Below are 27,681 nucleotides of genomic sequence, written 5' to 3' on the forward strand. Positions count from 1 at the left end.
GCGTGCACATGCCTTTTCAAGATTCTGCTTTACACTTCATACGTGTGTGTGTGTGTGTGTGTGTGTGTGTGTGTGTGTGTGCATGCTGGCTCACACAGTAAATCTACTTATATTTTTCTGAGGAACTACCATACTGTCTTCTGTAATAACTGCTTGTGCATTCAGTTCTCTAATCCATCTTTTCCACTTAAAAATGTTTTTATGCCTGTGTGTTTCTGTAAACTACATACATTATAGTACCCTTTGAGGTCAGAAATCGCCAAGAACTGGAGTTACAGATGATAGTGAGCCACCGTGTGAAGGTCAGGAATCAAACCAGGGTCCTCTGCCGGAACGGTCAGTGCTCTCAATCGCTGAGGCATCTTTCCAGCCCCTGCTTACTTTATTTTTTAGACAGAGTCTCACGTCACCCAGGGTGATCATCATAGCATGGGGTACTAGGGAATGAACCCAGAGCTTCACGCATGGCTAGGCAAGCCCTCCACCCACTGAGCTACATACAATCCTAACCCAAAACAGCTCATTAATATTCTTCTTATATGACATTAACTTCAGTAACTGCCTAGGAAACTACCATTTGTTTAAACTCTTTGAGGATAGCTGCAACAGCTAGTTGCAGCTTTTCAGTAAATAATAATAAATTAATGAAAATTAATAATAGCTGGGTGCGGTGCCGGCGCTCAGTGGGGCAGAGGCAGGCGGATTGCTGTGAGTTTGAGGTCAGCCTGGTCTACAAGTCCAGAACAGCCAAGGCTACACAGAGAAACCCTGTCTCAAAAAACCAAAAACCAACCAACCAAACAACCAAACAAGAAGCCACATACTTTCAGACAAAGTTTTATATTCATTATCCCTTAAGATGCTCATTATACCATCAGGATAGGTTCTTCAACATAAAATTCCTGAGTCAAAAAAAAGCTATATTTTTGTCAACTCATCAAGGAATGATTGACATATAATCAACCGCATGTTTTGAAAGTACATAATTTGGTGGTCTAGAGAGATGGCTCAGTACTTAAGAGCATCGGGTTGTTCTTGCAGAGGACCACTTGGTGATTTACAACCATCTGTCACCTCAGTCTCTGGGGAATCTCACACAGAAAGAATTCCGGCCTCCTTTTGTGCATGCATATGATGCACAGATATATAAGCAGGCAAAACAGCCGTACATGTAAAGCAAAAATTTTTTAAGGGAAGTACATAATTTGATTCCTTTTCCTACGTGTCCAAACGTGATCCAATAACCAAAATGAAGGTCAGGAAGCTCATCTTTTATTCTCAAGTTTTCTCCTATGCCTCCCCCCTCCTCTCTATAACCCTTCTTCTGTTACTCAAGCTAGGTTAGGTGTGTTTATCTCTCCAAGAAATAAACATTTCCCAAAGGGGTCGTATGGTTTTACAGTCCCACAAGTAATACAAGGCAGTTACAACTTCTCCCCAACAATTTCTACTGTCTTGATAATTTTGCACAGTCTATTGGGTAGATCGTAATGTCTTTCTGTGGGTTTAGTTTGCCTTTCCCTAATGCCCAGTGGTGTTAAACGTTGTCAGACTTTCTTCTTCTGAAGCGTCTGTTGAAACTTTTTCCATTTTTAATTTGATTATTTCGTTATTTAAATTTGTTCATATTTTTAATTTTATATGTGTTTTATCTTCCTGGATGTCTGTGGGCATGCCTGGTGAAGTTGGTTGTGAGCTGACCTGTGGTGTTGATAATCAAATTTGGGTCCTCTGGAAGAGCAGCCACCTCTCTTAGTCACCAAGCCATCTCTCCAATCCCCTTGCTATTGAAATTTAAAAGGTCTATACATTCTGGACATAAGCTTTTTCAGGTGTTATTTATAAATATATTCTACAGGTTTGCACCTTGCCTTTCCCATAGTTCTGTCATGGGTCAGGCATTCTTAAGTTTGATGAAATCTAGTTTACCAACTAATTTTCTCTATGTGGATGTCCCCCTCACGTTATAAGGTTAACTGCACAAATTTTCTCCGATGTTTTCTTTGAGAAGTTTTCTAATTTGTAAATTTTGTATTTAGCTCTAGGTTTCATCTTGAGCTAATCTGAACACAGGCTAAGAGACCTGGGTCCAAATTCATGCCTCTATATATGGGTAATGTTCTAGAATTACCTGTGTGTGTCACGTTTGGTGGTGGTGGGGGAATGGAACTCATTGTTTCATGCATGTTTAGTTTCTGTGTTCTAAGCTGTTTATAGAAAAGGTTTCCTTCGCCAGTCTTGCTGGCACATGCCTGTAATCCCAGCACTTAGGAGGTGGAGGCAGAGGAACCAAAAGGAGTTCAAAGTCATTCTCGGGTATCTAGTGAGTTTGAGGCCGGCATGGCTGCATGAGACTCTGCTCCAAAAGGAAAAACAAACAGATTTTGAATTATCCACTAAGTTGTCTTTGTATTTTGTCAGAAATCAGTTGGCTGTATATGTGTAGGACTCTTCCTGGGCCATCACTTAATGGTGACATGTTCTGAGAAACACATCGTTGGGCCTGTGTAAGGACCATGGAGTGTGCTTACACAAGCTAAAATGTGATGTCATAAGTCAAGGGGGTCTTACAAAAGCTTGCTGCCTATTTTTGAAATGCCATTAGCATACGTTTAGAAGATAATGTTTGCATTAATACCACCCTGTCTTGATTTTTGTAGCTTTATTACTCTTGAAATTAGGTAATATACGAGTTCCATTTTTGTTACATTTTACATTGTCTTGTTTATTCTGGGCCCTTCACATCCACCGTGTGAAATTTAGAATAGTTTTGTTACTTTTGACTAAAACGAAAACCTGCTGAGGTTTTGATTAGGATTGCATTCATATATATTCAGGCCTACATTTCTCTTAGGAATATATGTGGTTCTCAGCATATAGTTCTTGTACATTTTCTAAAAAAAAATATTTATTTAGACAGTTTTCTGCCTGCATGCCAGAGGAGGGCAGCAGATCTTATTATAGATGGTTGTGAACCACCAAGTGGTTGCTGGGGATTGAACTCAGGACCTCTGGAAGAACAGCCAGTGCTCCTAATCTCTGAGCCATCCCTCCAGCCCCCAGATCTTGTACATTTGATTAGATTTAGCACTCAATATTTCTTAGTTTTGGTGCTATTCCAAGGCATGCAGATTTTCCACTTCAAGGTCTAATTGTTGTTTCTAGAATGTAGACAGAGCTGGTTCTTGGATCCAGAAACCTTCCTAATGAACTCAGCTCATGGCGACAGCAGCTTTCTGTCTGGATATACATAGTTTACCCACTCTCCTACTGAAGGCCACCTTGTTTGCTTCCAAGTTTTAGGACGGACAAAGCTATCACGTTGCTCTCCCAGGCAACACCTGGGCAATCCTTAAAATGCAGTTTTACAGCCACTTGATGAATCAGCTCCGCATTCCTACCAGGTTCAGGAAGTAATTCGTACACGTTCTCCAAACTTTATGCACACAAGAATCACCCACGGGCACTTGTTGAGCTGCATTTTTTTTTCAACATTTTTAACTGAGTAGCGAGAACTAGAGATGTGCGTTTTAACAAGCCTCTCGCCCCATTCCTATGCAGCTGGCCTCACTGGCCACACTGAAAAAACAAAACAAACAAACAAACAAACAAACAAAAAAACCGCGCTAACATCATTTCTCACTTAAGATGCGCAGGGGATGCTCAGTTATTTCTACCAGTGTCTAGGAGAAAAAGGTCTTTGATTGATCCGGAACTGAGCGGTGGCAGGAGAAATGTCTACGCGAATAGATTGAAGTGCATTTTCGCCAGTAGTTCTATCGGTGATCCCGAGTAAACTAGGCAATAATAAGCTGCCAGCGGGGGAAAAAGAACCTGTCTGTCAACTTTCCGAATTCCCCGTCCCCAGTATCCAGGTCCAAAGGCTTGGGATGAGTGGAGCTCCAGAAGGACGGCCTCCGGCGGCTCGTTCTTGCCAGCTCAGACTTGCCCGGAAGCCGACGCCACCTGGCCAGAAAGATGTACCCGGGTGGACGCGCCCATGCCACCCGGCTCGGGCGACTCCCCCTCCTTGCCCAGCCCTTTAGACCGATGCCGTCATCAATAACTCAAGACACGCCTCTCCATTGGCTGGAGCCTCGCTGGCAGACGCCCAATGAGGAAGGACCCTCGGGCGCTTCTGAATAATGAGCGCGCGTCCGTGACGCAGCGGCTGGTGGTTGGTCGCCGCGGCATGGGGGCGGGCCCGCGAGCGGGCGGCGGCGAGCGCTCCCGAGCGCGCAGAGCCAGTCGGACTGGAGCGCGGCGCGGCTGCGACTCGGCGGGCGGCGGCATGTTCAGCTGGATGGGGCGGCAGGCGGGCGGGCGCGAGCGCTCGGGCGGCATGGACGCGGTGCAGACGGTGACGGGGGGCCTGCGCTCTCTGTACCAGCGCAAGGTGCTGCCGCTGGAGGAGGCGTACCGCTTCCACGAGTTCCACTCGCCGGCGCTGGAGGACGCAGACTTCGACAACAAGCCCATGATCCTGCTGGTGGGCCAGTACAGCACGGGCAAGACCACCTTCATCAGGTAACCCGGCCGCTTGAGAGCATGGTCTGCCCTCAGAGTACACTCCAAGCCCGGGGGCCTGTCGCCTCCCCAAGCCCCGACGGACTCGAGCCGCGCGAGGGGAGCGCGCCCTTTCCTTGCTATTGCCAAGGCCTTCCTTGAGCCTGTCAGCCCTGGTCTGGGAGCGCAGGAAAGGGAGGGTGAGGCTCTGGAGAGCATCATCTGTGCAGCCTCGGGCTGGAAGTGGTAAGGAAGGTGTGCGGGTCCTAGGTGGAGAGATAAGCTTGTAGCACCGTGACAACGAATGAATGAATGTGAATGAGTGAATGCCGCGGTGGAGGTATTGCCATGCCCTTAAAGTGCCAGTCTCTGCTGCTACGGCTGCTGCCATCGTTCAGCTTTATGGTCTATAGGAAGTTAGCCGACGGTGTGGCCGCCTCTCCAGCCTGTGGAACGAAGGGGAGTGTCAGGTTGCTATTTGTTAGTTTCCATTTCTTCACCCTTGACAAACTGAAAATATTTGTCACGGTTGCTCTGTCTCCAGAAGCTGTAGCCAGTACTTGCCCTGCGGTTCTAATCACATAGCTTCCTCTGAAGTGACTCAATGAGAAATAGTTTACAATGAAACAGACTGCTTTTTAAATAAGGCGTCTGTTTCGGAAACAACCAGCATATTAACACTCCCTTTCTTTGGGAAGATTTGGTTTTCTGAGTTAAAGCCCCTATCAGTCTAAGCGAAGTGATTGAACACTCAATATTTGGAGCCAGAGTTTTAGAAACACGCTCTTCAGCATTTGACGTTCAACAGGTGTTCAGAAAACTGCGTCTGTCTTTGGGTATGTGCCGTGCCTGTTAAGTGCAACCCCTTTTTTCTTCATAACTGTGACATAAAGAGTTCCAACAAATAGAGTAGTTGTTACTACAACTGCCAAATCTAGACCACATACAGTGTGAATGAACTCAACAGAGGAAATACACCGTGTTTTGAAATGTGAAAGGAGAGAAAAATAATGTTGAAATTGTTTCATTTGCTGCTTTTTAGTAAGCTGAAAATAGTGTTGAAAATGTTACCTCACCAATGAATTCTAGATATATTACAGCAACTGGCTCCTTGAAAGGTGCCGAATAGCTGGCCGAGATGGTGCCTGCCTGTAATCCCAGGATTTGGTGATTGTGCCTTCCAGGCCAGCCTGGGTTACAAAAAGCAATCTAGGATGACCCGGGCTATACGACAAAAGACCCTGTCTTCAAACCAAAACAAGAGCAATAAGAACAGCAACAAAACCTAAGAAGCAGAAACAAAATAAATGGCAAACAGAGGGTACATTAAGGTGTTAGTTAGTAGCACTTGTGAGTTACTGGGTTAGTGTTACAAGAGTGGGGAGAGAGCTTTTAAGCTCAGAGCAAAGAAGAGTATAACACTATTAAGATGTCCTGGTGGCAGGTTCAGAGCCATCCCACTGCTTCCTCCTGTTTGTCTTGGCCATGGGCCTCACTGTACCTATGGGTAATTAGTTAGGGAGCCTTTCCTTGAGGCTGTACCAACCTAGCCTAAAGATAGTATGTTCCTCTGTCCACAGCCTGGATAGTAAACAGGCCTGAGGCAGAACACAGCTCAGCTCACTGGAACATGTGTCAATCCTTTCTCCCCACCCTATATTAGGTTATATTCTCATTTTTCTCCGACTTGTTAGAAGAAGCTTCCTGGCATAGTGTTATGACAGGTTCTTAGATTTGACTCATGGCTGTACCTCTCAATTAAGCACCTCGTAGTATTCAGAACTCAGTAGGAGCTACAACCTGGGCAGGAATCACCTTTTTGGGAGCTTGGACCAAATGGCTTTGTCATTACCCGGAGGGCCCAAAGTGGACCTGGGGGTTAGAAGAAGATCACTGTGGACAGAAGCTGGATGACGCTACACTTGTGGCATCTGAAATCGATTCTAGGGAAGAGTAGGAGGAAGTGATTGGTCTCTGGGAGGAAAGCAGCAAACAGCTGTCCTGGAGGCCCTGCACTTGGAGTAACAAACAGAGGAGAGGGCCATGAGAGCTAGCCTTCCTGGACCTCGCTTCAGTTAGGTCCTGGCTGGGGTGCTCAATGCTCACTCAAACCTGGGGAAGGGCTTGTAAAGTCACAGATTCTTTTGCATCTCACTAACACAGGAGCCACGGTGTCATGGAGAGAAGCATTCCTCTTCACTGTAAGCCACTCCATGCAGCCTTGATTATGTATATTGCTCCTAAAAAAGCTTGTTTTTCCTCTCTCTTGTTTTGGAGAAAGTAGGAGTCTCATTATATGTGGTGGGCGAGAACACGCATCAGAACTGAGACAGCTAAGTGTGTCCCTTGTTTTGTCGGGAAGATCTCCTAGGTGGGATGCTTAAAAAGCTTGGCGTGTCACACAGATATGCTCACTCCTGTATGGAGGGGCCAAGTGCCAGGAAGAGGGTAAATAAAGTGAGGATGAGTCAAATGGAAAGAGCAGATTGTTAGAATCTCCTGTAGATCATAGCATTGAAAGGCTAAAAGGAGGCTTCAGATGTGGTAGAGATATTGCTCAAAGTCTCTCTGGGGGAACAGGACAACCGCTGACAGCTCTTATTTCTCAGAAGACAGGATATATAGTAAGAACTGTTAAACAACCTGCTTCTGACTGGCCAGGTCAGAAGGATTATCCAGAGAAGGAGAAGGGACTGGCACTGTAGAAGCAACCATGTCATCTTTGATTTTAATGGCTGAGGAAGGGCAAGCGTATTCAAAAAGCCTGAAAAGAAAAAGTTTCGTGGGTTGGTTCTGTAGTTAAGAGCACTCACTGCTCTTCCAGGGGACCCAAGTTTGGAGTTTGGTTCCTAGCCACATGTTAGGTGGCTCACAAGCACCTGTAACACCAGCCCCAGGGAATCCAATGCCCTCTTCTGGACTCATGGGCACCTGCATTGACACGTGCGCCCCTATGCATACCCCATACACAATTAAAAATAAATCTATTAAAATTTGATTTCAGAGGTTCCTCCACAAAAAATAATAATAATAAAATAAAATAAAATTACTGGGCCCAGCTGCCATAAAGCAAAATCATTCCACTGTGAAACATGGGAGGCTCCCCGGAAATCAATTAAAACTACAAACTGCAACTTCTGCTCTTAAGGGTTCTACTTCCTCTCTCCCTCCTTCACCCTGGCAACGTTCCCAAAGAAAGCTTATTCTAATGAGGAGAAAAGAAGAAGTGACTTCAGAGACTGTTGTAGGCTGGGCTGGGGATAGCTCAGTGGTAGAGTACTTACCCAAGTATATGTCTGGTCCTAGGTTCAATCCCCAGAACAGAAACAAAGCAACTAGGTAGGCTGTAAAGGGGCAGAGAGCAAGGCAATAAGGCAGGGAAAGACACAAACTGCATCCAGATTGGAAAAGAGTAAAACTGTTTGCAGACCATATGGTCTTTTATATTTAAAAAAAAAAAAATTTTTTTTTTTACAAAGTACAGAAGTTTTTGCATTTTTATAAACTTGAAATGAACAGCCGCAAGGTGACATTAAGCAGACAAACTTGTTTATGATAGCCTCCAAAAAGGAGAAAGTATTAACACCCAACAAAAAGAGATGCGAGACTTCCGCACGGAAAATTAGAGGGATTGTGGAAAGACCTAAATGGGGGAGGGGGACGGGGGACCATGTTGAGATGGCAGTGCTCCTGAACTGTTTTCTGAAACAGTCTCAGTGTGTGTTACTTGGTATCATGGACTCCCCATAGAACCCCGGATGGCCTCAGACTTGTAGTCCTCTTATTCCTGCCTCTGCAGGTCTAGGGTTACAGAGGTGTGCCACTTCACCTATCCAGTGTACCGAATCCGTTTTCAGATTCAAAATAACTTCTATTGAAATATTTGTGGGGTTTTTTTATTGCTTGTTTGAGGCAGCAATTGACAGGCTGACTCTGTAACCAGAATTACAAAACACAGCCCTGAAAAAAGAACAGTTTGGAGGACTCACATTTCCTGTTTTAGAATTTATCATGGAACTACCAAAAACCATGCAGTGTGGCACTAGAGGAAGGGTGGGCAGTCAGCGGTACAGACCTGAGAGCCCCAAATAAACTTCATATTTATGATCAGCCGATTTTTGACAAGATATCAGGACAGTTCAATAGAAAAGGGCTAGCTTTCTCGCCAGGTGATGCTGGGACAGCTGAATGCCCATGTGCCAAAGCAGCAAAGAGATTGCTCGTGCATATGCAGTTTCTTCTTGGAGTGATGAAAGTGTTCTGAAGTTGAGTAGTGGCACCGATTATAGAACTCTGAGAGTGACCCAGACACGGATCTACTCTATAGAAGAGGACGTTTTCTGGTATATGAATTGTATTCCAGTTGGTGTTGGGTGTAGCTCAGCAGTGAAGTGCTCGCCTAGCATGCACAGGGTCCTGGGTTTAATCACTAGAAATGAAAGGCAAAAACAAACCAATAAAAACATTCTTCTGGTATGAAGCAGCCTGTAATTTTGATTTCCATAATTCTGTAATTAGTGCGAGTCAAGTAATTTGTGCATCTGTGTGTGCTAATTTAAAACGAGAAAAAAAATGTATTCCAGAAAGAAAACAAATTGTAAATGAGGTAAAGAAACAAGAGCAAAAATAATAAAGGGAACTAAGAGTAAATGTGAGGTAAAGGGAGAACAAATGGCTACTGTGGAATCCTGTGGTTTTGTTTCTCCTTGTATATCTTGTCAGTCAATAAACATTAGTCATTCATAATACTCAAGTTGATAAAATAAGTGCATGATGAAAATTTTCACAAGTAAATGCTTAATGAGGGCTGGAGAGATGGCTCAGTGGTCAGGAACTTTGGCTGCTATTGCAGAGGAGCCAGTTTGGGTCCCTGTATTCATAGGGTGGTTCACAACCATCTGTAGCTCTAGTTCCAAGGGGGCTGACACCCTTTTCTGGCCCCCACAGGCAGCACGTACTTGATATACTTATATTCATAAGACAAAAACTCTCAAGCATAAAAGAAAAAAATTAATGCTTAGCATTATTATGTACCAAAACTTTAAAGGTACTATTTTAAATATAGTATTTAGGGGCTGTGTTCAATAGATCAATTGATGAAGTGCTTCTCCAGCATGCAGAGGCCCTGGGTTTCCATAGTACCATATAAATCAGATATAATGATACAAGTCTGTAATGCCAGCACTTGGGAGAGAGAGGTGGCAGGAGCAGAAGTTCAAGGTCATCCTTATCTGCCATAGCAAGTTTGAGACCAGCCTGAGCTAAATAAGACCCTATGTATGTGTGTATGTATGTATGTATGTATGTATCTATCTGTCTATCTATCTATCTATCTATCTATCTATCTATCTATCTATCTGTCTGTCTTCCTTCCCCTGTCTCCCTCTCTTCGTTCCCCTTTCTCCCCCTCTCTCTACATACATACATACATACATACATACATATATACACACATACACACATACACATGCACACACATGCACACACACATGCATACTTATGTGCATGTACTGTTTAGTAGGGAAAAGCAGTAGAATCTGTGAAGTACAGCATTTTCAGCTAGTCTCTGGTTTGAATCCCATGGATTTCATATGGTCACTTACCTCTCCCTGGAAACATATAGAATGGGGCTGTCAGCCCTTAGCCTACAAGGCTGAAGAGTAGGGAAAGGTGATGCCTCTGGATGCTGTTATCAGGAGGAGGGTTGCTAAATAGCCAGGTGGTCAGTGGCTTGCCCACTCATTGTATTATCTGCTTGCAAGGTGTCAAGTATCAAGACAAATGTTGGTGGAAAGAGGACTTTTGCAGTAGTGGTAGTGGGTTTGTTTTTTTGTTTTTTGTTTTTGTTTTTTTGGTACTGGGATTTGAACAAAGGGTGTTGCATGTGCCAAGCAAGTAATCCACTGCTGAGCTGTGACCTTAACCCCAAAAGAGTTTTAATTTTTTTTTTAATTAAAAATTTCTCATTTAAACTATTAGTACTAAAAGACATTTAATATACATTTTAAACCTCAGGACTGTGAGCAAGAAAGTATTAGGTTCCTAAGTCTGGCTGAATCAGCTTTCAAAATAAAGATCCCAGGGTCCCATCTGAGGCATCTTCTGTTGGGATGTGGCCGCCAGAGGCTCTCTCCGGTTCTTCTGGGAGCGTCTGAGAACCATTGCTATCTGAAGGGCCAACCAGTGGAATCAGTCTAACCATCAAGCCTTAAGAAACTCAGCCTTGATCCAGCAGAGGGAGACTGACTCCAGTGAACGCTCCACCTGTTCCTTGCTTTATCTAATCTCGTTTTTAGCAGAGACTCTGATGAAGACATAGAAGACCCACTGGGGATTACACGATAAATACAACTCAGCAAAGTGATTTTTCTTTTCCCCACATAATGTAACCTGTTGAAAATTTCTAATGTCACTAAATAATATTCCAAAGTAACTTCAGGAGCTAGGAAGATGGCTCAGTGGGTAAGCACAGTAGCTCCTCTAAACATGAGTGCCTGAGTTCAAACCCCCAGCACCCACATAAAAAAGTGGACATGCTCTTGGGTACTTGTAGCTCCAGCTGCGAAGAGACAGGTAGCTGGAATGACTAACTATGAAGCTGTTTCAGCGAGAGACTTTGTCTGAAGATAATAAGACGGGAAACAGTAGAGGCAGATACCTGAAGTCAATTCCCAGCAACCACATGGTGGTTCACAACCATCTATAATGAGATCTGGTGTGCAGACACACATGCAGGCAGAATGTGATATAATTAATAAATACATAAATCTAAAAAAATTAAAAAAAAAAAAACAAATGTGGATAGACCTTCTACATCACCTACGGTTGTCCTCTGGCCATATGCATATGCACACAGGCACACACACAAAACCACTCCACTATTTTTCCGGGCTTATTCTATCTGCCAATATCCATGGATATTTTTCAGAAAGGTTACTTCAAATTAAACTCCCAGCAGAAGTGAGGATCAGGATCCCAGCTTGACCAAACTGCCAGTACAACTAAGTATTAGCATTAAAAAAGTTTGATAAGAAAAAAAAATTTAAAATTTTGCTTTTTAAAAAGCTGGTAAGGTTGAACATATAAAATAGTTACTGTCTTTATTTCTTTATGAATTCTGTGAACTTTGCCCAATTTCTCATGTCTATAAGTTGGGTATTTTCCGAATCATACTTATTAATACCTAATTATAATTATTGTTAAGTATTTTTCTAGTTAGAGGTTTGCCTTTACATCTGAATGAGAATTTTCATGCGAAAGTGTTTAATATTTCTGATCAAATCTAACAATTTCTATTTTTGATAAATTATGGTAAGAAGAATCCTTGTTTATAATTACGTGGGAAATAGTCACTAGTTTTCTTCTATTTTTTAATATTTGCATTTATTTTTTTGCATCGTTTGTTTCACGTGCCCTCTGAGCGTAGAGGGCACATATGCCAAGAAGGGTGATATTTAGGGAGCTGGTTCTCTACTTTCACTATGTGAGTCCTGGGAATTCAGCTCAGGTTCTCAGGCTTCAGGGGAGGTTACTTTCCCAGATCCTGGCCCATCTCAGTAGCCCTGTTTTTTTTCCTCTCTTAAATAGGCTTGATTTAAAATTTTATATATTTAAGGTCAAGTATGGTGGCACATGCCTTTAACCCTAGCACTCAGGAGGCAGAGGCAGGCAGATCTCTGAGTTCAAGGGCAGCCTGGTCTACAGAGTGAGTTCTAGGGCAGACAGGGCTACACAGAGAAATCTGTCTCAAAAAGAAAAAATATATATATGTACATATATGGATCAGAGAGTTTTAATATTTATTTAAAATATATTTATTATAACATTTAACTATATAAATTATGTATTTTAAAATATATAAACATTATATATTAAATGTTTTCTATTTATTATATAATATATTATATTTTTAAAAACTCTGATCCATATATTTTTAATATGTATTTTTTAAAATTCTCTGACCTATTTTAAAATTAATGCTTGTTTTAGTGTTTAATTGTTTGTTTTTGTCTTTGGCCAGTTTTTAACTCTACTGTTAAATAATAGTAGGTCTCCTTCCTACTATGTGAGCTTCTTCATAGGCTGTTATTTAATATTAGGTCTATCAGGACCTTTCTTACATTCATTATTATATTCATGAATTGTTAGGTCAATACCACACCATATTGAAACACTTTTTACCATTTGTAAAAACTCCAGATCCTTCTGAGTCTCGTTATTTCCCAAATAACTATTAACTGTCATTTTCTATCACTAGTTGAGAAGGACTTTAAAATCACATTGTTGGGTGCTTCCTTGAAAAATCCCGCCCCTGGGCTCTATTTACATGAGGACTCTATCTTGTCTAAGTGAGATTTTTGTTATCTGCTGTTGCCAGGCAGAAACCCCACACTGCTCTGGCTGGGACCTGGCTACTTCCGCTGCTGCTGCTTTTGTAAAATATTTTTTCCCCCATAACATAATCTATGGCCTGCTGTCGCTAGTAGAGAAGGTAGCTACTGAAGTTTTGTTTTTATTCCGGTCCTTTGGCCGAAGGAGTATTCTGACATCTTTTGAGTAGACTGGCCTGCATCTTCCAGCTCCATAACCCTCAGTTAGACTTGAAATTACATTGTCGTTCTTACTGAACTGGGAATGGGACGTCCCTGTCAGAACTTCTCAATTTAGTGATACTGCCTTTGTTATTTTGCCTAAAGGCAGTGTATTCGTGTCTCATAAATTAACCACATGAAGACATTTTTCCGTTATTAATTTTTAAAGAATTTTATGTAGCTGGGTGTGGTGGCATGCACTTTTAACCCCAACACTTCAGAGGCAGAGGCAGGTGGAGCTCTGTAAGTTGGAGGCCAGCCTGGTCTATGTAGCAAGTTCCTCTTCAGCTACAATTACATAGTTAGACTCAGTGTATATATATTTAGATACTTCCATTAGGGGCAAATCAGAGTGTCTGATGAGTTTTAGTAAATACCAGTTGGTCCTTCCTTTATACCTATGCTCTGTAAATGCAATTATTAGACAGTATCACTATTCACAGAAGAAGTCTTCTGTAGTCAAAAATTTTAGAAAATTCTGTATTCTGCAAAGCCCCCATGAAGAATTGTGGTGCTCAAAGATCGAATAATTTACAACCTGAGGAAAATCTGTCAGGTTTATAAGTTACAAATTATAACATCAAAAACAATGAATGATTGAATTGAAAGCTGGAAAAATGAGCGGTGCTGATTTGATCGAGAAACTGATTTGATTCCAAGCGATTTCTCCACCCTCCTGAAAGCATGGAAGGAAGGCACAGGTGGTGATGCCCTGTTGACAGCAGTTGTTCAGAGCACAGCTCAACCTCAAGTAGTTTGCATTCCGCTGAGAGCTGGAAGAATCATCAGAGGGGTAAGATTTCACCCAGCAAATTCCAGTCTTTTGGTTCAGCAGGCTAATGTCCATTCCATCGCTAGGCACAGCAATTTCTAAAATAATATCACCTAAATAAGCAATCCTAATGATAGCACGGCAGGTTTCACACTTAAGAAACACAGTTTTGCCAGCATGGTGGCACACACCTTTAATCCCAGCACTGGGGAGGCAGAGGCAGGCAGATCTTTATGAGTTCGAGACCATTCTTGTCTTTATAACAAGTTCTACGACAGCCAGGGCTATATGTAGAGTGACCCTATGCCCCCAACCTGCCAAAAAAAAGTAAAACTAAATAAAACAAAAAGTAATAATAAAACAAGTTTAAAAACACAAAATTAAATAAAGTGGCAGTGGAGATTGAATTTATTTCTTGATTTACAGACTGATTTGGGTGTTAGGGACTAAGTCTAGGGCCTAATACATACTTACCTACTGTACCACTGAGCGGCTTCCCCTGGCCCAAGTAATGAAAGCTATCTAGCTGCCTAGCAGTTAGGGAATGACAAAGTAAATTGATACTACCTTAGAATAGCTTACAGCCATTAAGCTGAATGATGAATTATGCCTGGAATCCTAGCACTAGGAGGCTGAGACAGGAGGATTAGCTCAGGTCAGCCTGAGCTACAGAACTAAACTGTCTCAAATAAACAAAACAAAAGAAAGAGTGTACAGCCTTTAAAACTCACGTCAAAGATCTTTTTAATAGCATAGAGAAAACTAATGGTAAAAAAAAAAAAAATCTAGATGCAAAATTCTTTAGGCAGTTTATAATTTTAGAAGAAAGATTATATCTACAGAAAAAATACTGGATAGAAATATACCACAATGTTAAAAATAGCCATAGTACTAGAGAGATGGCTCATTGGTTAAGAACACTGCCTGCTTGTTCAAAGGACCTGTGTTCAGTTCCCAGCACCCACATGGCAGCTTACAACCGGTAACTCCAGTTCCAGGGGATCCAATGTCCTCTTTTGACCTCCTGTGACAGTAAGTACTCAGGTGGTGGACAGATATACTTTCAGGCAAAACACCTATCCTCATGAATTCAAACAAACAAACAAACAAACAATCAAACATTATTTCTAGTGTGGGATGGTGAGGAATATTAGCACAAAGGAGGAGGAGGCAGTAGCATTGCTATAAATCAGAGCCTGCTCTGCTTACATAGTAAGACCCCTATCTCAAAAATAAAGCAAAATAACTTCAAGTTCAAGACAATCAGAACGGAAAGAGTCTTTCTGCCAAGTCCCTTCCCTTGTGAAATAATGGGTCAAATATTAAAAGTAAAAATACATTATATGAGAATCCAAATAGTTATTATAAATTGAAACGTCTTAAGACTTGTCCTCCTGAATTAAAAATGAAAGTTCTCACTGTACCTGCCTTCAGGGGCCAGGTGGTTAAGAGACAGGTGGCATGTAATGGCCCTTCTTTCTCACAGGGGAACAGGCTGGGGTCCCGCCTATGGCCTCAGCATAGAGCTCTGCAGACTCAAGCTTCAGCGCTTCCAGGGCTTCCAGCTGGGCTTCTGGCATGGCTTTGATGGTGCCCTTGCCAGCTCCTGTTGCTTATATGGTGCCCACCTCTTCAGCAGAAGAACTCTGCACTCACTCACCGTAGCTTTTCACAGTGGCATCATCAAGGTGTACACACAAGTAGAATTCAAAAGATAGAACTTTTAGATAGATAGATAGGTCAGGATGAGCAAGCTGAAGTCTACTTTCCCCAGATGAGACATCCTGATAACAAATAAAGTGTAATCAAAAGCAAAAAAAGGGGGGGGGAGGGGAGAAAGTTCTCCATTGATCTCAAGATTGTATTTTCTATTACGTTTCTTCCACACTACATGATTTAAAACTTTAGTATGTAGAGGGCATGAGATCTTTGTGAACACGGATGAGCACTAGGGAAGGCAGGAAAGTTAAACCCACGGGGTTGTCTCCTCAAAGGATGCTGGGAATGGATGTAGTTTATAACCTGGTGATCTCTGCTACCTGTAGGGCCAGGCATCACCCGAATTCTATCATGTTTGTTTATCCCAGACTTTCCCCCACTGGATCTTGAGCATGGCTTCTCAGTCAATAAAGAACATACATATGAGAGATGTCACCTATACTTGATTACAACCTAGATGACTTCTGTGTTACCTTAGGGCCAGGCCATCCCACAGGCATTATGTTTACCTCAGTCATTCCTCCTAGCCTGAGCATTGTTTCTAAGGCAACAGAACCCATCTTTCGGGAGAGGCCGTATGTACTTGTAAAGAGTTTCAGTATGAATGTATTTTAAGACTGAGTAAATTGTGTTGTGCTTAAATACGGCTAAAATAAACTGCCTGATTTATTAAACTCTAGAGGTTTGAACCGGCACCAGTTCCTGAGTCCTGTTGAACTGAATTTCCTTCTTGCCTCTCATGGTCATTCTTCACCGGCCGTAGCATTTGCAGAGACCCCCACATTAGTAGGGCTGGGCATTTGGTGGAGTGGCAGAGTACTTACCTGGTGTGTTTAAGGTCTGGGTTCAATCCCAGGTACTACAGATAAACAAATAAAACCCTATTAAGACTCAAAGGACTGAGGCAACTATTGGAGTTTCTCCCCCCTTTCTTCTAAAGAGTTATTTTTATTGTATGTGTGTGTTTTGCCATCATGTATGCTCTGTGTATGTCTGTTACCCTCGAAGGCTGTTGGATAGACAGTTGTAAGCCGCTATGGGTGTGGTGAACAAAACCCCAGTCATGCAAAAACATTAAGTGCTCTTAACCCCTGAGCCATCTGTCTAGCCCCCAAATTAAGTCTCTTTTTAAAAGTGTTTTGGTGGGCTCACAAGATGCCTTGCAAGATGATGAAAGATACTTGCTACCAAACCTAATGACCTGAGTTCAATCTCCAGAACATCATGGAAGGAGAGAACCAATTCCTGAAAGTCCATTCACGTGTGCCATATTCTTATACACACATCACACACATACACATAAACAAATTTTTTAATTTAAAAATGTGTTTGAAGCATAATCAGAAATCGAAACTCTGCAAAGATGCCAGGGTGTGTATGACTGTTTCTTTAAATACTTTGTGTTCATAAGCTGTATCTATAGATTCTAACTTCAGAATGTCGAAGTGATGTTCAAACAACACCCCCAAATATATGCGGACTATTTTTAGTGTACATAACTTATTGGATACCTGCTTAATAAGATCTTCTGTCTGAACATTCCTTGTGACTCATAGAGCATGTTCCTATAAATGCTCTCATTGGTGGTTGACTCAGCCTCTCTAATTCTGATTTAACTCAGTTAACCTATTTGACCCATGCTTTATTTATTCACCTGTAAAGTGGGGGTGAACCATAAGGTTTTTACCAGTTGAGACTATTTATGTAAAGAGTTTAGCAAATAATAAATTCCCAGTGTTAGGTAGAGTGTATTACTAAACAAAATAAAGAAACGTGAAAGTACCAACCCAGGGAGAATGCATGAGAAATACCCAAGTGACAAAAAATTACAACTGACATTTGAGGTATTGTTAAGTAATATCTTTTCGGGGAAATGGTGCTTGGGTTAGGATTAACGTAAATGACTTTTCATGTATCTTGAGATTTTTTTTCCTTCCCTTTGTCACAAATGATACTTTTCCTTTGAAGTAAATTTCTCCCCTGTAGCCTAAGCAATAAAAGAAAGGACACCTTGTATATGCAGTGACCTCATCAGACCAGGACACAGAGGTCAGGTGTCCTGCCCACCCTCCCCACTTCCGCCCAACCACATGTGATTCAGATGTCTGTACCCTTTTACGTTGACAGCTTGGCTCGAGACCTTGGAGCAATCACTGCTGGGTTGGCAGGCCTCTCTGAGAACACAGGAAAGGGAGCAAGGTGGTGCCAAGGACAGACATCAAGCCTTTAAGGCTCAGGATGCCTGTGGAGTGGGCTGCTCTGCATCGTGGTGGATTCTTGCCTAGTTTTCCTGTGGCCTCCCGTGTTCCTTTCAACTCTTGTTACAATACATAACACCTCAGAGTCCCTAGCAGGCCCGCTTTGGGAAAGTCTCTGAGGTCTCCAGAGAAGAGCTTGACTCCTGCCCCAGCCTTCTGCAGGGGTCTGTAAGCTTAGCGTGTCTGGGTGTGTCCCTCCCAGGTTGCTGATTTTAGCCTCATCCCTTCACTGTCACTTCTGTTGTGTCAGGTGTTTGACATCTTGGTTGTTCTTGATTCTCTTTCTCTGTTGACGTGTTACTGCATGCCCAACAGTGTGATGTATGTCTGAGTGTCAGGAGAACCCTTTTGGACAGTCCACTCAGAACATGTTGTATGTCGATTCATGCATGTGACGGGCCCTAGATTCATCAGTGAACTGAGTTCACTTTGGAGCCCCAAGGTAGCATGTGGAGTTGAGCTGGTCCAGGAGTGAGGGGATCTTTGTATGGCCACTAGTGAGTTTGAACAATAAAATAAGTCATTTGTATTTAGTAGTGTTCTTCTCTTTAGATGGGTTAGATCAAATGTTTCCCAGAGACTCTGTGTGTGTGTGTGTACATATGCATATATATCATATATATACATATATATATACACACACACACTCACAAAGTGTATATATGATATCGTTATGTATATATAATCATATATATACATGGTATCTATCATGCCCTGTAGGTGCTCACAGTTCTCAAGGGAGAGAAAGCAGGCCCACAGATGACCTCCACAGTAGGTAGGAGAGGACCTGATCCCTGAGAGAGACACATTATAAATGCCTTATATGTGAAGAAGTGTGTGAGTACCTTTGCAGTAAAGTTGTACTAACTATCCTTACAGCTACATAAAGAGGTAGATTTCATGACCCTCACCAGCATCAGGTATATGGAAGATTTTCAGAATTTGCTAATAATATACTGTGTCTTTCACTGGAACTCCTTCGATATGAAACTGAACATTGAGTGTGGACATTTGTATACCTGTGGGAGAGTACCACTGAACAATTTCATATCCTGAAAAAGCAGTAGAGTAATCCTCCCTAGTTCTTGTCTGTGTCTGCAACTCAGAGCCTGAACATTTCATCAAGGTCACAGCTGAGGACACCCTATACTTCAAAGTTGTTCATATTTGCAGCTTAAAAATAAGGACTTGTTAACATTCTTCCTGGCAGGGTTGCTATTGAGGAAACTTTGGCTTCTATTACTATGTAAACTCAGAAGACAGAAACATCTGCTCTCCTTTAAACAGTTTTGTCATTGGAGTTTTCCTTGAAAGTCTTATTTAATTCCAGAGTTCTTGGGATTTGCTGTGATTTCAAGTAAATGAGACATCAGATAGGATTTTAGACACCTCGTGGCAGTGTCCGACTTAAACAACCCCGAGTTGTCATAGTCTAACTACAGCACGTCTGTGTTCCCACCTAAGATCCCCTCTCACCAGCCTCGGGGTGTAAGCTGGAGGTCTCTCCTGCCCAGGCCTAGTGAAGGTGCTGAGGAGGGGTCACATTCTAGGAAGCCCTAAAGAGAAAAGTCAACCCTGAGCTCCCCTCCCCCAAAGTTGATGGGACAGCTGCTCTCTGCTTCTTCAGCTTTACTGGGGTGTGTGCATGCGTAGGTACATAAGGTACAGTGCATGCACAGGACACAGTGCGTGCATAGGACTCAGTGCATGCATAGGACTCAGTGCGTGCACAGGACACAGTGCATGCATAGGACTCAGTGCATGCATAGGACTCAGTGCGTGCACAGGACACAGTGCATGCATAGGACTCAGTGCATGCATAGGACACAGTGCGTGCATAGGACTCAGTGCATGCATAGGACACAGTGCGTGCATAGGACTCAGTGCATGCATAGGACACAGTGCGTGCATAAGGTATACTGCAAATATAAGGCATGGCGCATGTATAAAGCTTTATGTCTTTTCAGTAAATGCTAGAAGTTATTACCAGGTTTTTTCATGATTACTGTAAACTTACAGGACATCTTAAAGCAATGCATCTATTCTGGGTCTGTGTAGTTTCACAGAAACGTAAAAAACTTTGAGTAAAGTTAAAAGTAGCAATGACATAAAGAAAAGGTATAGCAAAGCCTATTAATATTGGTAACTAACTTTCATTTTGTTTACATAAGAAAGAAGTTTCACTTCTCCTCATAATGATTGTAAAATTGTGTTTGGCATTTGACTTTCAGTTCTTTCTCTCTATCCCCAGAAATAGTCACAGGCTACATTTGACTAGTCAGGATCTATAGAAACAAAGATGGGTTGCTGCTGTTGGGGATCTGCAGAAACTGATGCAGTTTCTCGCCTTGACCCTGGGTCATCCCCTGGTTATTCCCAGGATACCTGATGTACCGTGTTGGCTACTTATACAAGGTGCCTGGGAACCGTAGAGAAGGTGCCCCACATGCAGGCCAGGGATACTTTTCTAAGGGGGGAAGTGAGTTCAACAGTTGTCTAGAGTGCATACGAATGGGGAGGTAATTGGGTGGTGCTTCTCCTAAGGTGGCACCTATTATGGCAATGGGACCTCATATGCCTACTTTTGGTTTTGGATTGTTTTGGATTGTTTTTTGAAACAGGGTCTCATGTAACCTAGGTTGGCTTCAAACTTGTGTATAACCTTGAACTCCTGATCCTCCAGGATTTTTAATAATTGTGTCCGAGTTGAACAATCCCAGACAGCTCTCCGGCTTCACGTTTGTGACATAATGCTAAGTTTTCTTTTCTTTTCCAGATACTTACTGGAGCAAGACTTCCCAGGCATGAGAATTGGTCCAGAGCCAACCACGGACTCCTTCATTGCTGTGATGTACGGGGAGACAGAGGGAAGCACCCCCGGGAATGCCTTAGTTGTGGATCCCAAAAAGCCATTCCGAAAGCTCAGTCGCTTTGGAAATGCTTTCCTGAACAGGTAAGGACCAGCGAGCTGCCCGCCGGCCAGGCTAGTACAGCTTTTTTCTTCAAATTATTGCCTATTACTTGTGGAATCCAAACATCAGGGCAGAGCATGTCTGTTCTGGAAGAGGAAAGTGTGTTGGGGGGGGTGCTAATCAATCATATTTCACTCTCATCTGTTCTGAGTGACTTTACTGGGTATAGCTGAGGCCCAAGAATGGACATTACAGCTGCCCAGTTTGAGGACAAATGACTAATAACTTGATTTGCCCAGAAATAGTTCAGGTTGCCCAGTTCCTGTCACTAGTATCAAGTAGCTGTGGGCTAGCCACCTCTCAGGTATGGAGTGCAGGGCTTCCTACACTCAGCAAGTTTAGCCCAGAGAACACGTAAGGCCCCCTAATGTCCAGATTTGGTCTTTTGATTCAGGACAGGTTGCTCTACCTTCTTGAATGTTCTTTGACTTTTCATTCCTATGCTTTGAGCTCCTTCTTTATTCCTTGGAGCAGGGCAAGGTTAAATAGAGCGAAAACAGAAAGTTAGCTTACATTCATTGCTGTTATTTTCTAGACACAGATGGATGTGGGCTGCTCTGCCTTGATGGCAGGTGTGTTTTGTTTGTGCCCTGACCTTCAGCAGATTTCCCAATGCATCCGAGGTGGGGTGGGGAGAAAGAATGGCGGACTTTCTGCTGCAGCTCTGCAGTAGGATGGGATCTCTGCTCCACTGTGTTCCTCCCTCCTTCCCACCTTTCCTTCTCTCTCCCCTCACCCAACACTTTTTCTTTCAGTTTTACTTTTTTAATTATTTAGTTCCTTTAGTTCTAATTCATATAAAAGAGAACATGAAATTCTTTTCTTTTTGTATCTAGCTTATTTCATTTAACATGATACCCTACAAATGACAGGATTTTATTTTTATGGCCAAATAACACTCCATTGTATATGTAAATATCACATTTTTTTTCTTCTCTTTTGTACTCTTTTAAACATAGGGCTTCCCATGTGCTCTAACACTGAGCTATATCCCTAGTCCTCCTTTTACTTTTTACGCAGTGGGTGCCAGGTTTGTTGCCCAGGCTGGCCTTGAACTCACTCTGTAGATGAGGCAGGTCTTGAACTTGAGTTCATCCTGCCTCTGTCTTCTAGTAGCTGAAACACAGGCCTGACCACCATGTTTTCTTACCTTGGCCTTTGTTGATGGGCACCTGGCTGCTTTCATATTTTAGCTATGAACAGCGCCACAATAGGCATGCCATGCAAGTACCTCTTCTGCATTCAATTTGGTTTTCTTTGGGTATATTATATGCACAGGAATGAGGTAGCAGGTGACAGGTAGTTCTTAGTAATTTGAGGACACTCTATGTCTTCCATGGGGACTGCCCCACCTGACATTCATCACAGTGTCTAAAGGTTCCATTCTCGTCCACATCATCACGAGCATTTTAAATAATATCCATTCTAACCGGGGCAAGGTGGGATCTCATTGTAGGTTTGATTTTTTTATTTCCCTGATGGCTAATGATACTGAGCATTTTTTTCATGTGTTTAACTGACATTTTTTTTTATTATTTCTTTTGAGATCATTTAGCCATTTTTTATTGGATTACTGGTTCTTTGGGAATTAGTCTTTAATTTTGTGTTTGTTAAGGCAAGCGGTGGTGGTGCATGCCTTTAATCCCAGCACTTGGGAGGAAGAGGCAGGCGGAACTCTCTGAGTTTGAGGCCAGCCTGGCCTATAAAAGAGTTTCAGGACAACCAGGGCTACATGGAGAAATCCTGTCTCAAAACAAAACAAAACAAAACAAAACAAAAATTTAAGTTTGTTATATAGCCTAGATTATCAATACCCTGATGAATATTTTTCTCATTGTATAGGTTGTTTTCACTCTTTGATTGTTTCCTTTCTGTGCAAAGACTTTTTAGTTTGATGTAATGCTATTTGTCAATTTCTGTTTTGTGTGTATGTGTGCGTGCTTTTAGTCTTATTGGGAAAATTAAGTTGTGGTTGGGAAAGTTAATATTGTTTAAAATGCGTTTATTTAAAAAAAAAAAAAACTCTTTCTTTGCTTTCCTGCCATTCCTCCACATTCCTCTTTTTCCTCTTTTCTGAGTCTGGCTTTATAAAATGGGGGCCAGCCATCAGGGAGAACTGGAGGGCCAACTCCAGCTGCTTAGGGAGAGGAAGTAGTGTTGGCACTGAGGCTCTGCTGGAGACCTGAGATCACTTCTCCTTTCTAGATGTTTCTAAAAATAAGAACAAGCCATCCCTCTCACTGCTGCCTGTCTAGAGCCTAGGAGGCTCCATTTGTGAGGACTCTGGAGTGAACACTTGGACGGTGACTGTGCTGAGAGCCCAGGCAGCCTCCAAGGTTCCTCCTATGAGCAGAATCCTCCTTTAAAGGCTTGCAAATGCAAACCAAAGAGAGCACCTGAGGGGTAGCAAGAGAACTTGGTGGTGAGTCTGGCAGATGTGTGCAGATGTAGATGGAGTCATGCAGAGCTCTTTTTTTTTTTTCATTTTGTATCCCAGCTGTAGCCCCCTCCCTCACCTCCTCCAAGTTCCCCCCTCCCTCCCTCTTCTCCTCCCATGCCCCTCCACTTGATAGGGGAAGTCCTCCTCCCCTACTATCTGACACTAGCTTATCAGGTCTCATCAGGATTGGTTGCATTGTCTTCCTCTGTGGCCTGGTAAGGCTGTTCCCCCTCAAGAGGAGGTCATCAAAGAGCCAGCCACTGAGTTCTTGTCAGAGACAGTCCTCTTACTAGAGTATCCACTTGGAGACTGAGCTGCCATGCGCTGCATCTGAGCAGGAGGTAAAGGTCCTCTCTGACTCTGAGATAATCTTCTTACACCCATCAGAATGGCTAGATCAAAAACTCAAGTGACAATACATGCTAGAGAGGATGTGGAGATAGGGGAACCCTCCTCCATTGCTGGTGGGAATGGAAACTTGTACAACCACTTTGGAAATCAATCTGGCACTTTCTCAGAACATTGGGAATAGTGCTACTTCAAGACCCAGATATACCCACTCCTGGGCAAAAATCTAAAAGATGCTCAGCCATACAACAAGGACATTTGCTCATCTATGTTCATAGCGCTTTATTCATTCTTGTTTCTAACAGTGACTAACAGAACTCTGTCCAGATGACTTCCCTGCAGATTCTCTTCTTCAAGAGGGGGTATGCCTTAACTCCAGAGCTGCCATAGGTGGCGGCTTCTCCTTGGACAGAGGTTAAACCTAGGACCCCGGGAAGAACACAAGGTCTTGAGGGGCTCAGGACAAAGTGAATGAACCAAGTCCAAGGAAATTGACCACACACACACTCCAATCAGGTGGTTTCTGGGAGCACAGGACGTGGGGCAAACAATAATCAGACTTGTTCATCACTGATGTACATAGAGGCTGAGACACAGCACCACTCTCCCGGAAGGTTGCTTTAGAATTCTAGCATTCAGTGCCCTTGCCTTTTGTGTGTGGGTGCTTTTTATTTTCCTGACAAACTTTAAGGAGAAATAAGCTGACTTTTTTTTCAAGTTCTCATTTAGCAAAGTCCACACTTTTAAAGGAATATGCGGGAAGAATGGTTATTGGTTTGTTCTACTCTGTCAAATAATTTACTTTCGTAAAATATCAGTGTGTTTTAAATCTCAAACTTAGAGCAGATGAACATGGAAGGGAAATACAGAGGGAAGATTCTGAATGTCAGGGTTCACTTAGAATTTAAATGTGCTGGAAATAATCCATGCATTGTATAGTCATGCATTAATTGAGTCTGGGAAAATAGAAAAGCAAAAACCAAACAACTATAGCATATGTCCAGCACTGTTCCAGACCTTCCTTGTATATACAACGTGGAAAGCTGAGGTATATCCACTTAAAGTCCTTATGAATATGCGTGACGTGGCTGCTGCTATTACTCCCAAGCAGTGATGAGGAAGTGATGAACAGCAAGGGTAAGATAGTGTCTTTCGGGTCACTCAGCCTTGGGGCAGTGTAAAGATTGGAACCCAGGCCGCCTGGCCTCAGTCCTGGAGACCACAGTGCTGAACTGTCCAGTGGTACAGTGTTTAAACTCTGCCTGCTGCCCCCGTTTAACTCTAGGATGACACTGCAGTGAAGACAATGGAGAAGATACTCCCTCCCAGAGCACGGTTCACATGATTTTATCAGCACTGTGCGTGTGGGGTTAGTAGAGACTATAATGGCCAGTTCACAGGTAAGAAAACTAGAGGTAAAGTGGTGATTTGCTGAAGAAATGGCGATCAGAAAGAGGCAAATTTCCCCTTTCCTACCCTTCCCCACCCCATGCCCCAGCAGTCTGTCAGCAATGTCTGTCTCTCAAGCCGTTCTGGTAGCTGTGCCCGTGTGAGGCTCACAGGTACAGGGTGTGCCAACGGGAAGCCACCGTGCTGATAGCCCAGTTACGTGGTGTCTGCCTAAGGGAGAGCGTCAGTTAGGGTGGGGCATTCAAACGTACGCGTGTGATTGTAGCCGCCCTCTGGGATACAGCAGGGTGAGCGTCAAAGGCAGGAACTCTTAGCATGACACACTTTTTCTGGAAACTAGGTCAAAATGTAATAGGAAGGAAAACCAGTTGCCTTCTGGGTAGAACTTTCTTCCCAGGTCTTGATGACAGGGACCTCTCATAGCTTTAGCCATCACTACCGAGGGCATTTTTAAAAGAGTTAAGTACCTCCTAGGGTGAATAAAGACAGGGAGTGCCTGTAGGGTGACGCCACCTTCCCCATTAAACAAACCTTGGGGACCTGAGTCCCCTAGACTGATTGTTGAGAGGCTAATGAATCAGTGAAATGGAGATGAATCCTGAAAAGGCAGGATGAAATAGGAAACAGCATACGTGAACAATACAAGGAAGAGTTAAGTCTAGAACAAAAAAAAAAAGAGTTTGATGGAAATGAGGTTTTAAAAATCAGCGTCTCACATTCCCTCTGCCAAGATGCTTCATCTGAGAGAAACCTCACCGCACCCTATTTTGGAGCTGTGCCAAGGAGCTGATATCCCAGCATATATCAGGAGGCAGTTCACCTCGCAGAGAAGGTGAACTAGCACCCTACATATGAGTCCTGAAAGACACTGATGTCTCTAGTCAGTTCCAGGAGTAGCAAAGATTGTGGCCTGACACTTTCCTCCCAAAGTATAAATTAGGTGCAATGTGTTTCCCTCAGCTCACTTTTCTAAAAACGACAGTATTAAACTACAGATGGCCTCAGAGGTTGTTTTTAGTTTCAGCGTCTAATATTATTTTAAATGACTGTTTTCACAAAAGAAATTCTTTTCTAAGTCTCTGTCTCTTTCTTTCTCTCTCTCTTTTGCATGCATTTGCCCATAATTGCTTATGTTTTTCCCATTAATCTTTCACCTTAGGACTTGAGGTAATTTTGGGTTACAAATCATTTGAAACAGTGTCTTATTGTGTATTCCTGGCTGGCCTTGTATGCCCTTTGTAGACCAGGGTAGCCTTGAACTCAGAGATCTACCTGCCTCTGTCTTGTGAGTGTGCTAGGATTAAAAGTGTGTACTACCATGTCCGGCTACAACCAGTTGTTTTTGGTTTTATTTTGTGTGGGGTGCAGGTTGGAGTAGGGGCAGGTTTCAGGACTTCAAGACAAGGTTTCTCTGTGTAGCCCTCACTGTCTGGGAACTCACTCTGTAGACCAAGTTGGCCTGGAACTCAGAGATTCTGCCTCTGCCTCCTGAGTGCTGGGATTAAAGGCATGTACCACCACTGCCTGGCTTGTCATTGTTGCTTGATTTTGGCCTGTTTGGTTTGTTTTTATTTTAAATATATGGATATTTGCCTATATGTGTGTTTTTGTACCACATTGGTGCCTGGTGCCAGCAGAGTCCAGAAGTCTTTGGATCCCCTGGAACTGGAGTTATAGTCACCATCTGGGTTCTGGGATTCAAACCTGAGTCCTTTAGTAGAGCAGCCACCAAGCCGTCTCTCCACATCGCAAACCATTGCTCCTGATTGACAGCCGCTTGTGTGATTTTGGTTCTGGTGGTTTTAGAAAATGCACCTTTTCCCCTGGATTTGGGCAGATACTTCTAGGGTAGCATACTGCTCCTGGCTTTCCTCCACGGCAGTCAGGAGACAGGCATTTATGTAGTCTAGAGGTGAACATTACTTCTCACCGACACTAAAGTTTATAGCCGTTTATAGCAGGGCTCTGTAATCATTTAGTTGTCTTTTTGTAGATTTTCTACTTATAGGATCTTTGGGTTTACACTCTTGCTAAAGCAAGTAAGATCAAAGGAAGTCCTTTGAAATTGCTTCATGCTCCCTTCCTGTTATGACTTGAGCTGAGTGACAAGCCTGGCAGAGTTGCTTAGAGAGGCTTAGAGACCTATGCAAGTGATACTGCTCACAGCAGCATCTCCTGTCTCTTGTTCACAACCACCTGACTCTCCACACCATTAGGTGGAATACAGGCTGTCCATGAAAGTGCCAGGGCGGTGGCATACCAGTCCTTTGTTGCAGGATGTTGCCCTGAGTGTGGTAAAGACACTTAGCAGTGATTCCAATGTGTACAATGATAGCAGCAGACATATAGTTAAGACCCACCTACGACTGCCAGCTTACATCTCAGCTCTGTCACTTGTCACCAGTGGGCTATGACAAGTGAGAGCATGTCATGTAGCCCTCCCCAGTCTGCCCGTTTGTAAGGCCTCTCAGATTGCGGTAAGGATTTAATTCATGAACATATAAAGTTGAGCAAGCCTGACATGAGGTCAGAGATTAGTCAATACCTCTGTCATTATTATCATAATTACTGCAAACCTTGCTGTTCCATTGAAAAACCAAAATCAGAATTAAGGTGCTGGCTAGTTATTTTAAAAGTCTAGTTTTTGTTTTGTGCTTAAAAAAAA

At 42.9% G+C, this 27,681-nt stretch overlaps 1 protein-coding gene across 1 annotated transcript in view; it reads left to right on the forward strand.

Annotated features, from left to right (window-relative positions):
• Positions 1–4,236: 4,236 nt before the first annotated feature.
• Ehd4 (EH domain containing 4) overlaps positions 4,237–27,681 on the forward strand; it is a 65,649-nt gene continuing 42,204 nt past the window's right edge. The window contains exons 1-2 of the mRNA XM_021647601.2: positions 4,237–4,527; positions 20,623–20,799. Coding sequence (XP_021503276.1) covers positions 4,292–4,527; positions 20,623–20,799 — 413 coding nt within the window. The 5' untranslated portion in view covers positions 4,237–4,291. The remainder of the gene's footprint in view (positions 4,528–20,622; positions 20,800–27,681) is intronic.

Source organism: Meriones unguiculatus, chromosome 18 (genome assembly GCF_030254825.1).
Source record: "Meriones unguiculatus strain TT.TT164.6M chromosome 18, Bangor_MerUng_6.1, whole genome shotgun sequence".
Classification (NCBI taxonomy): Eukaryota; Metazoa; Chordata; class Mammalia; order Rodentia; family Muridae; genus Meriones; species Meriones unguiculatus.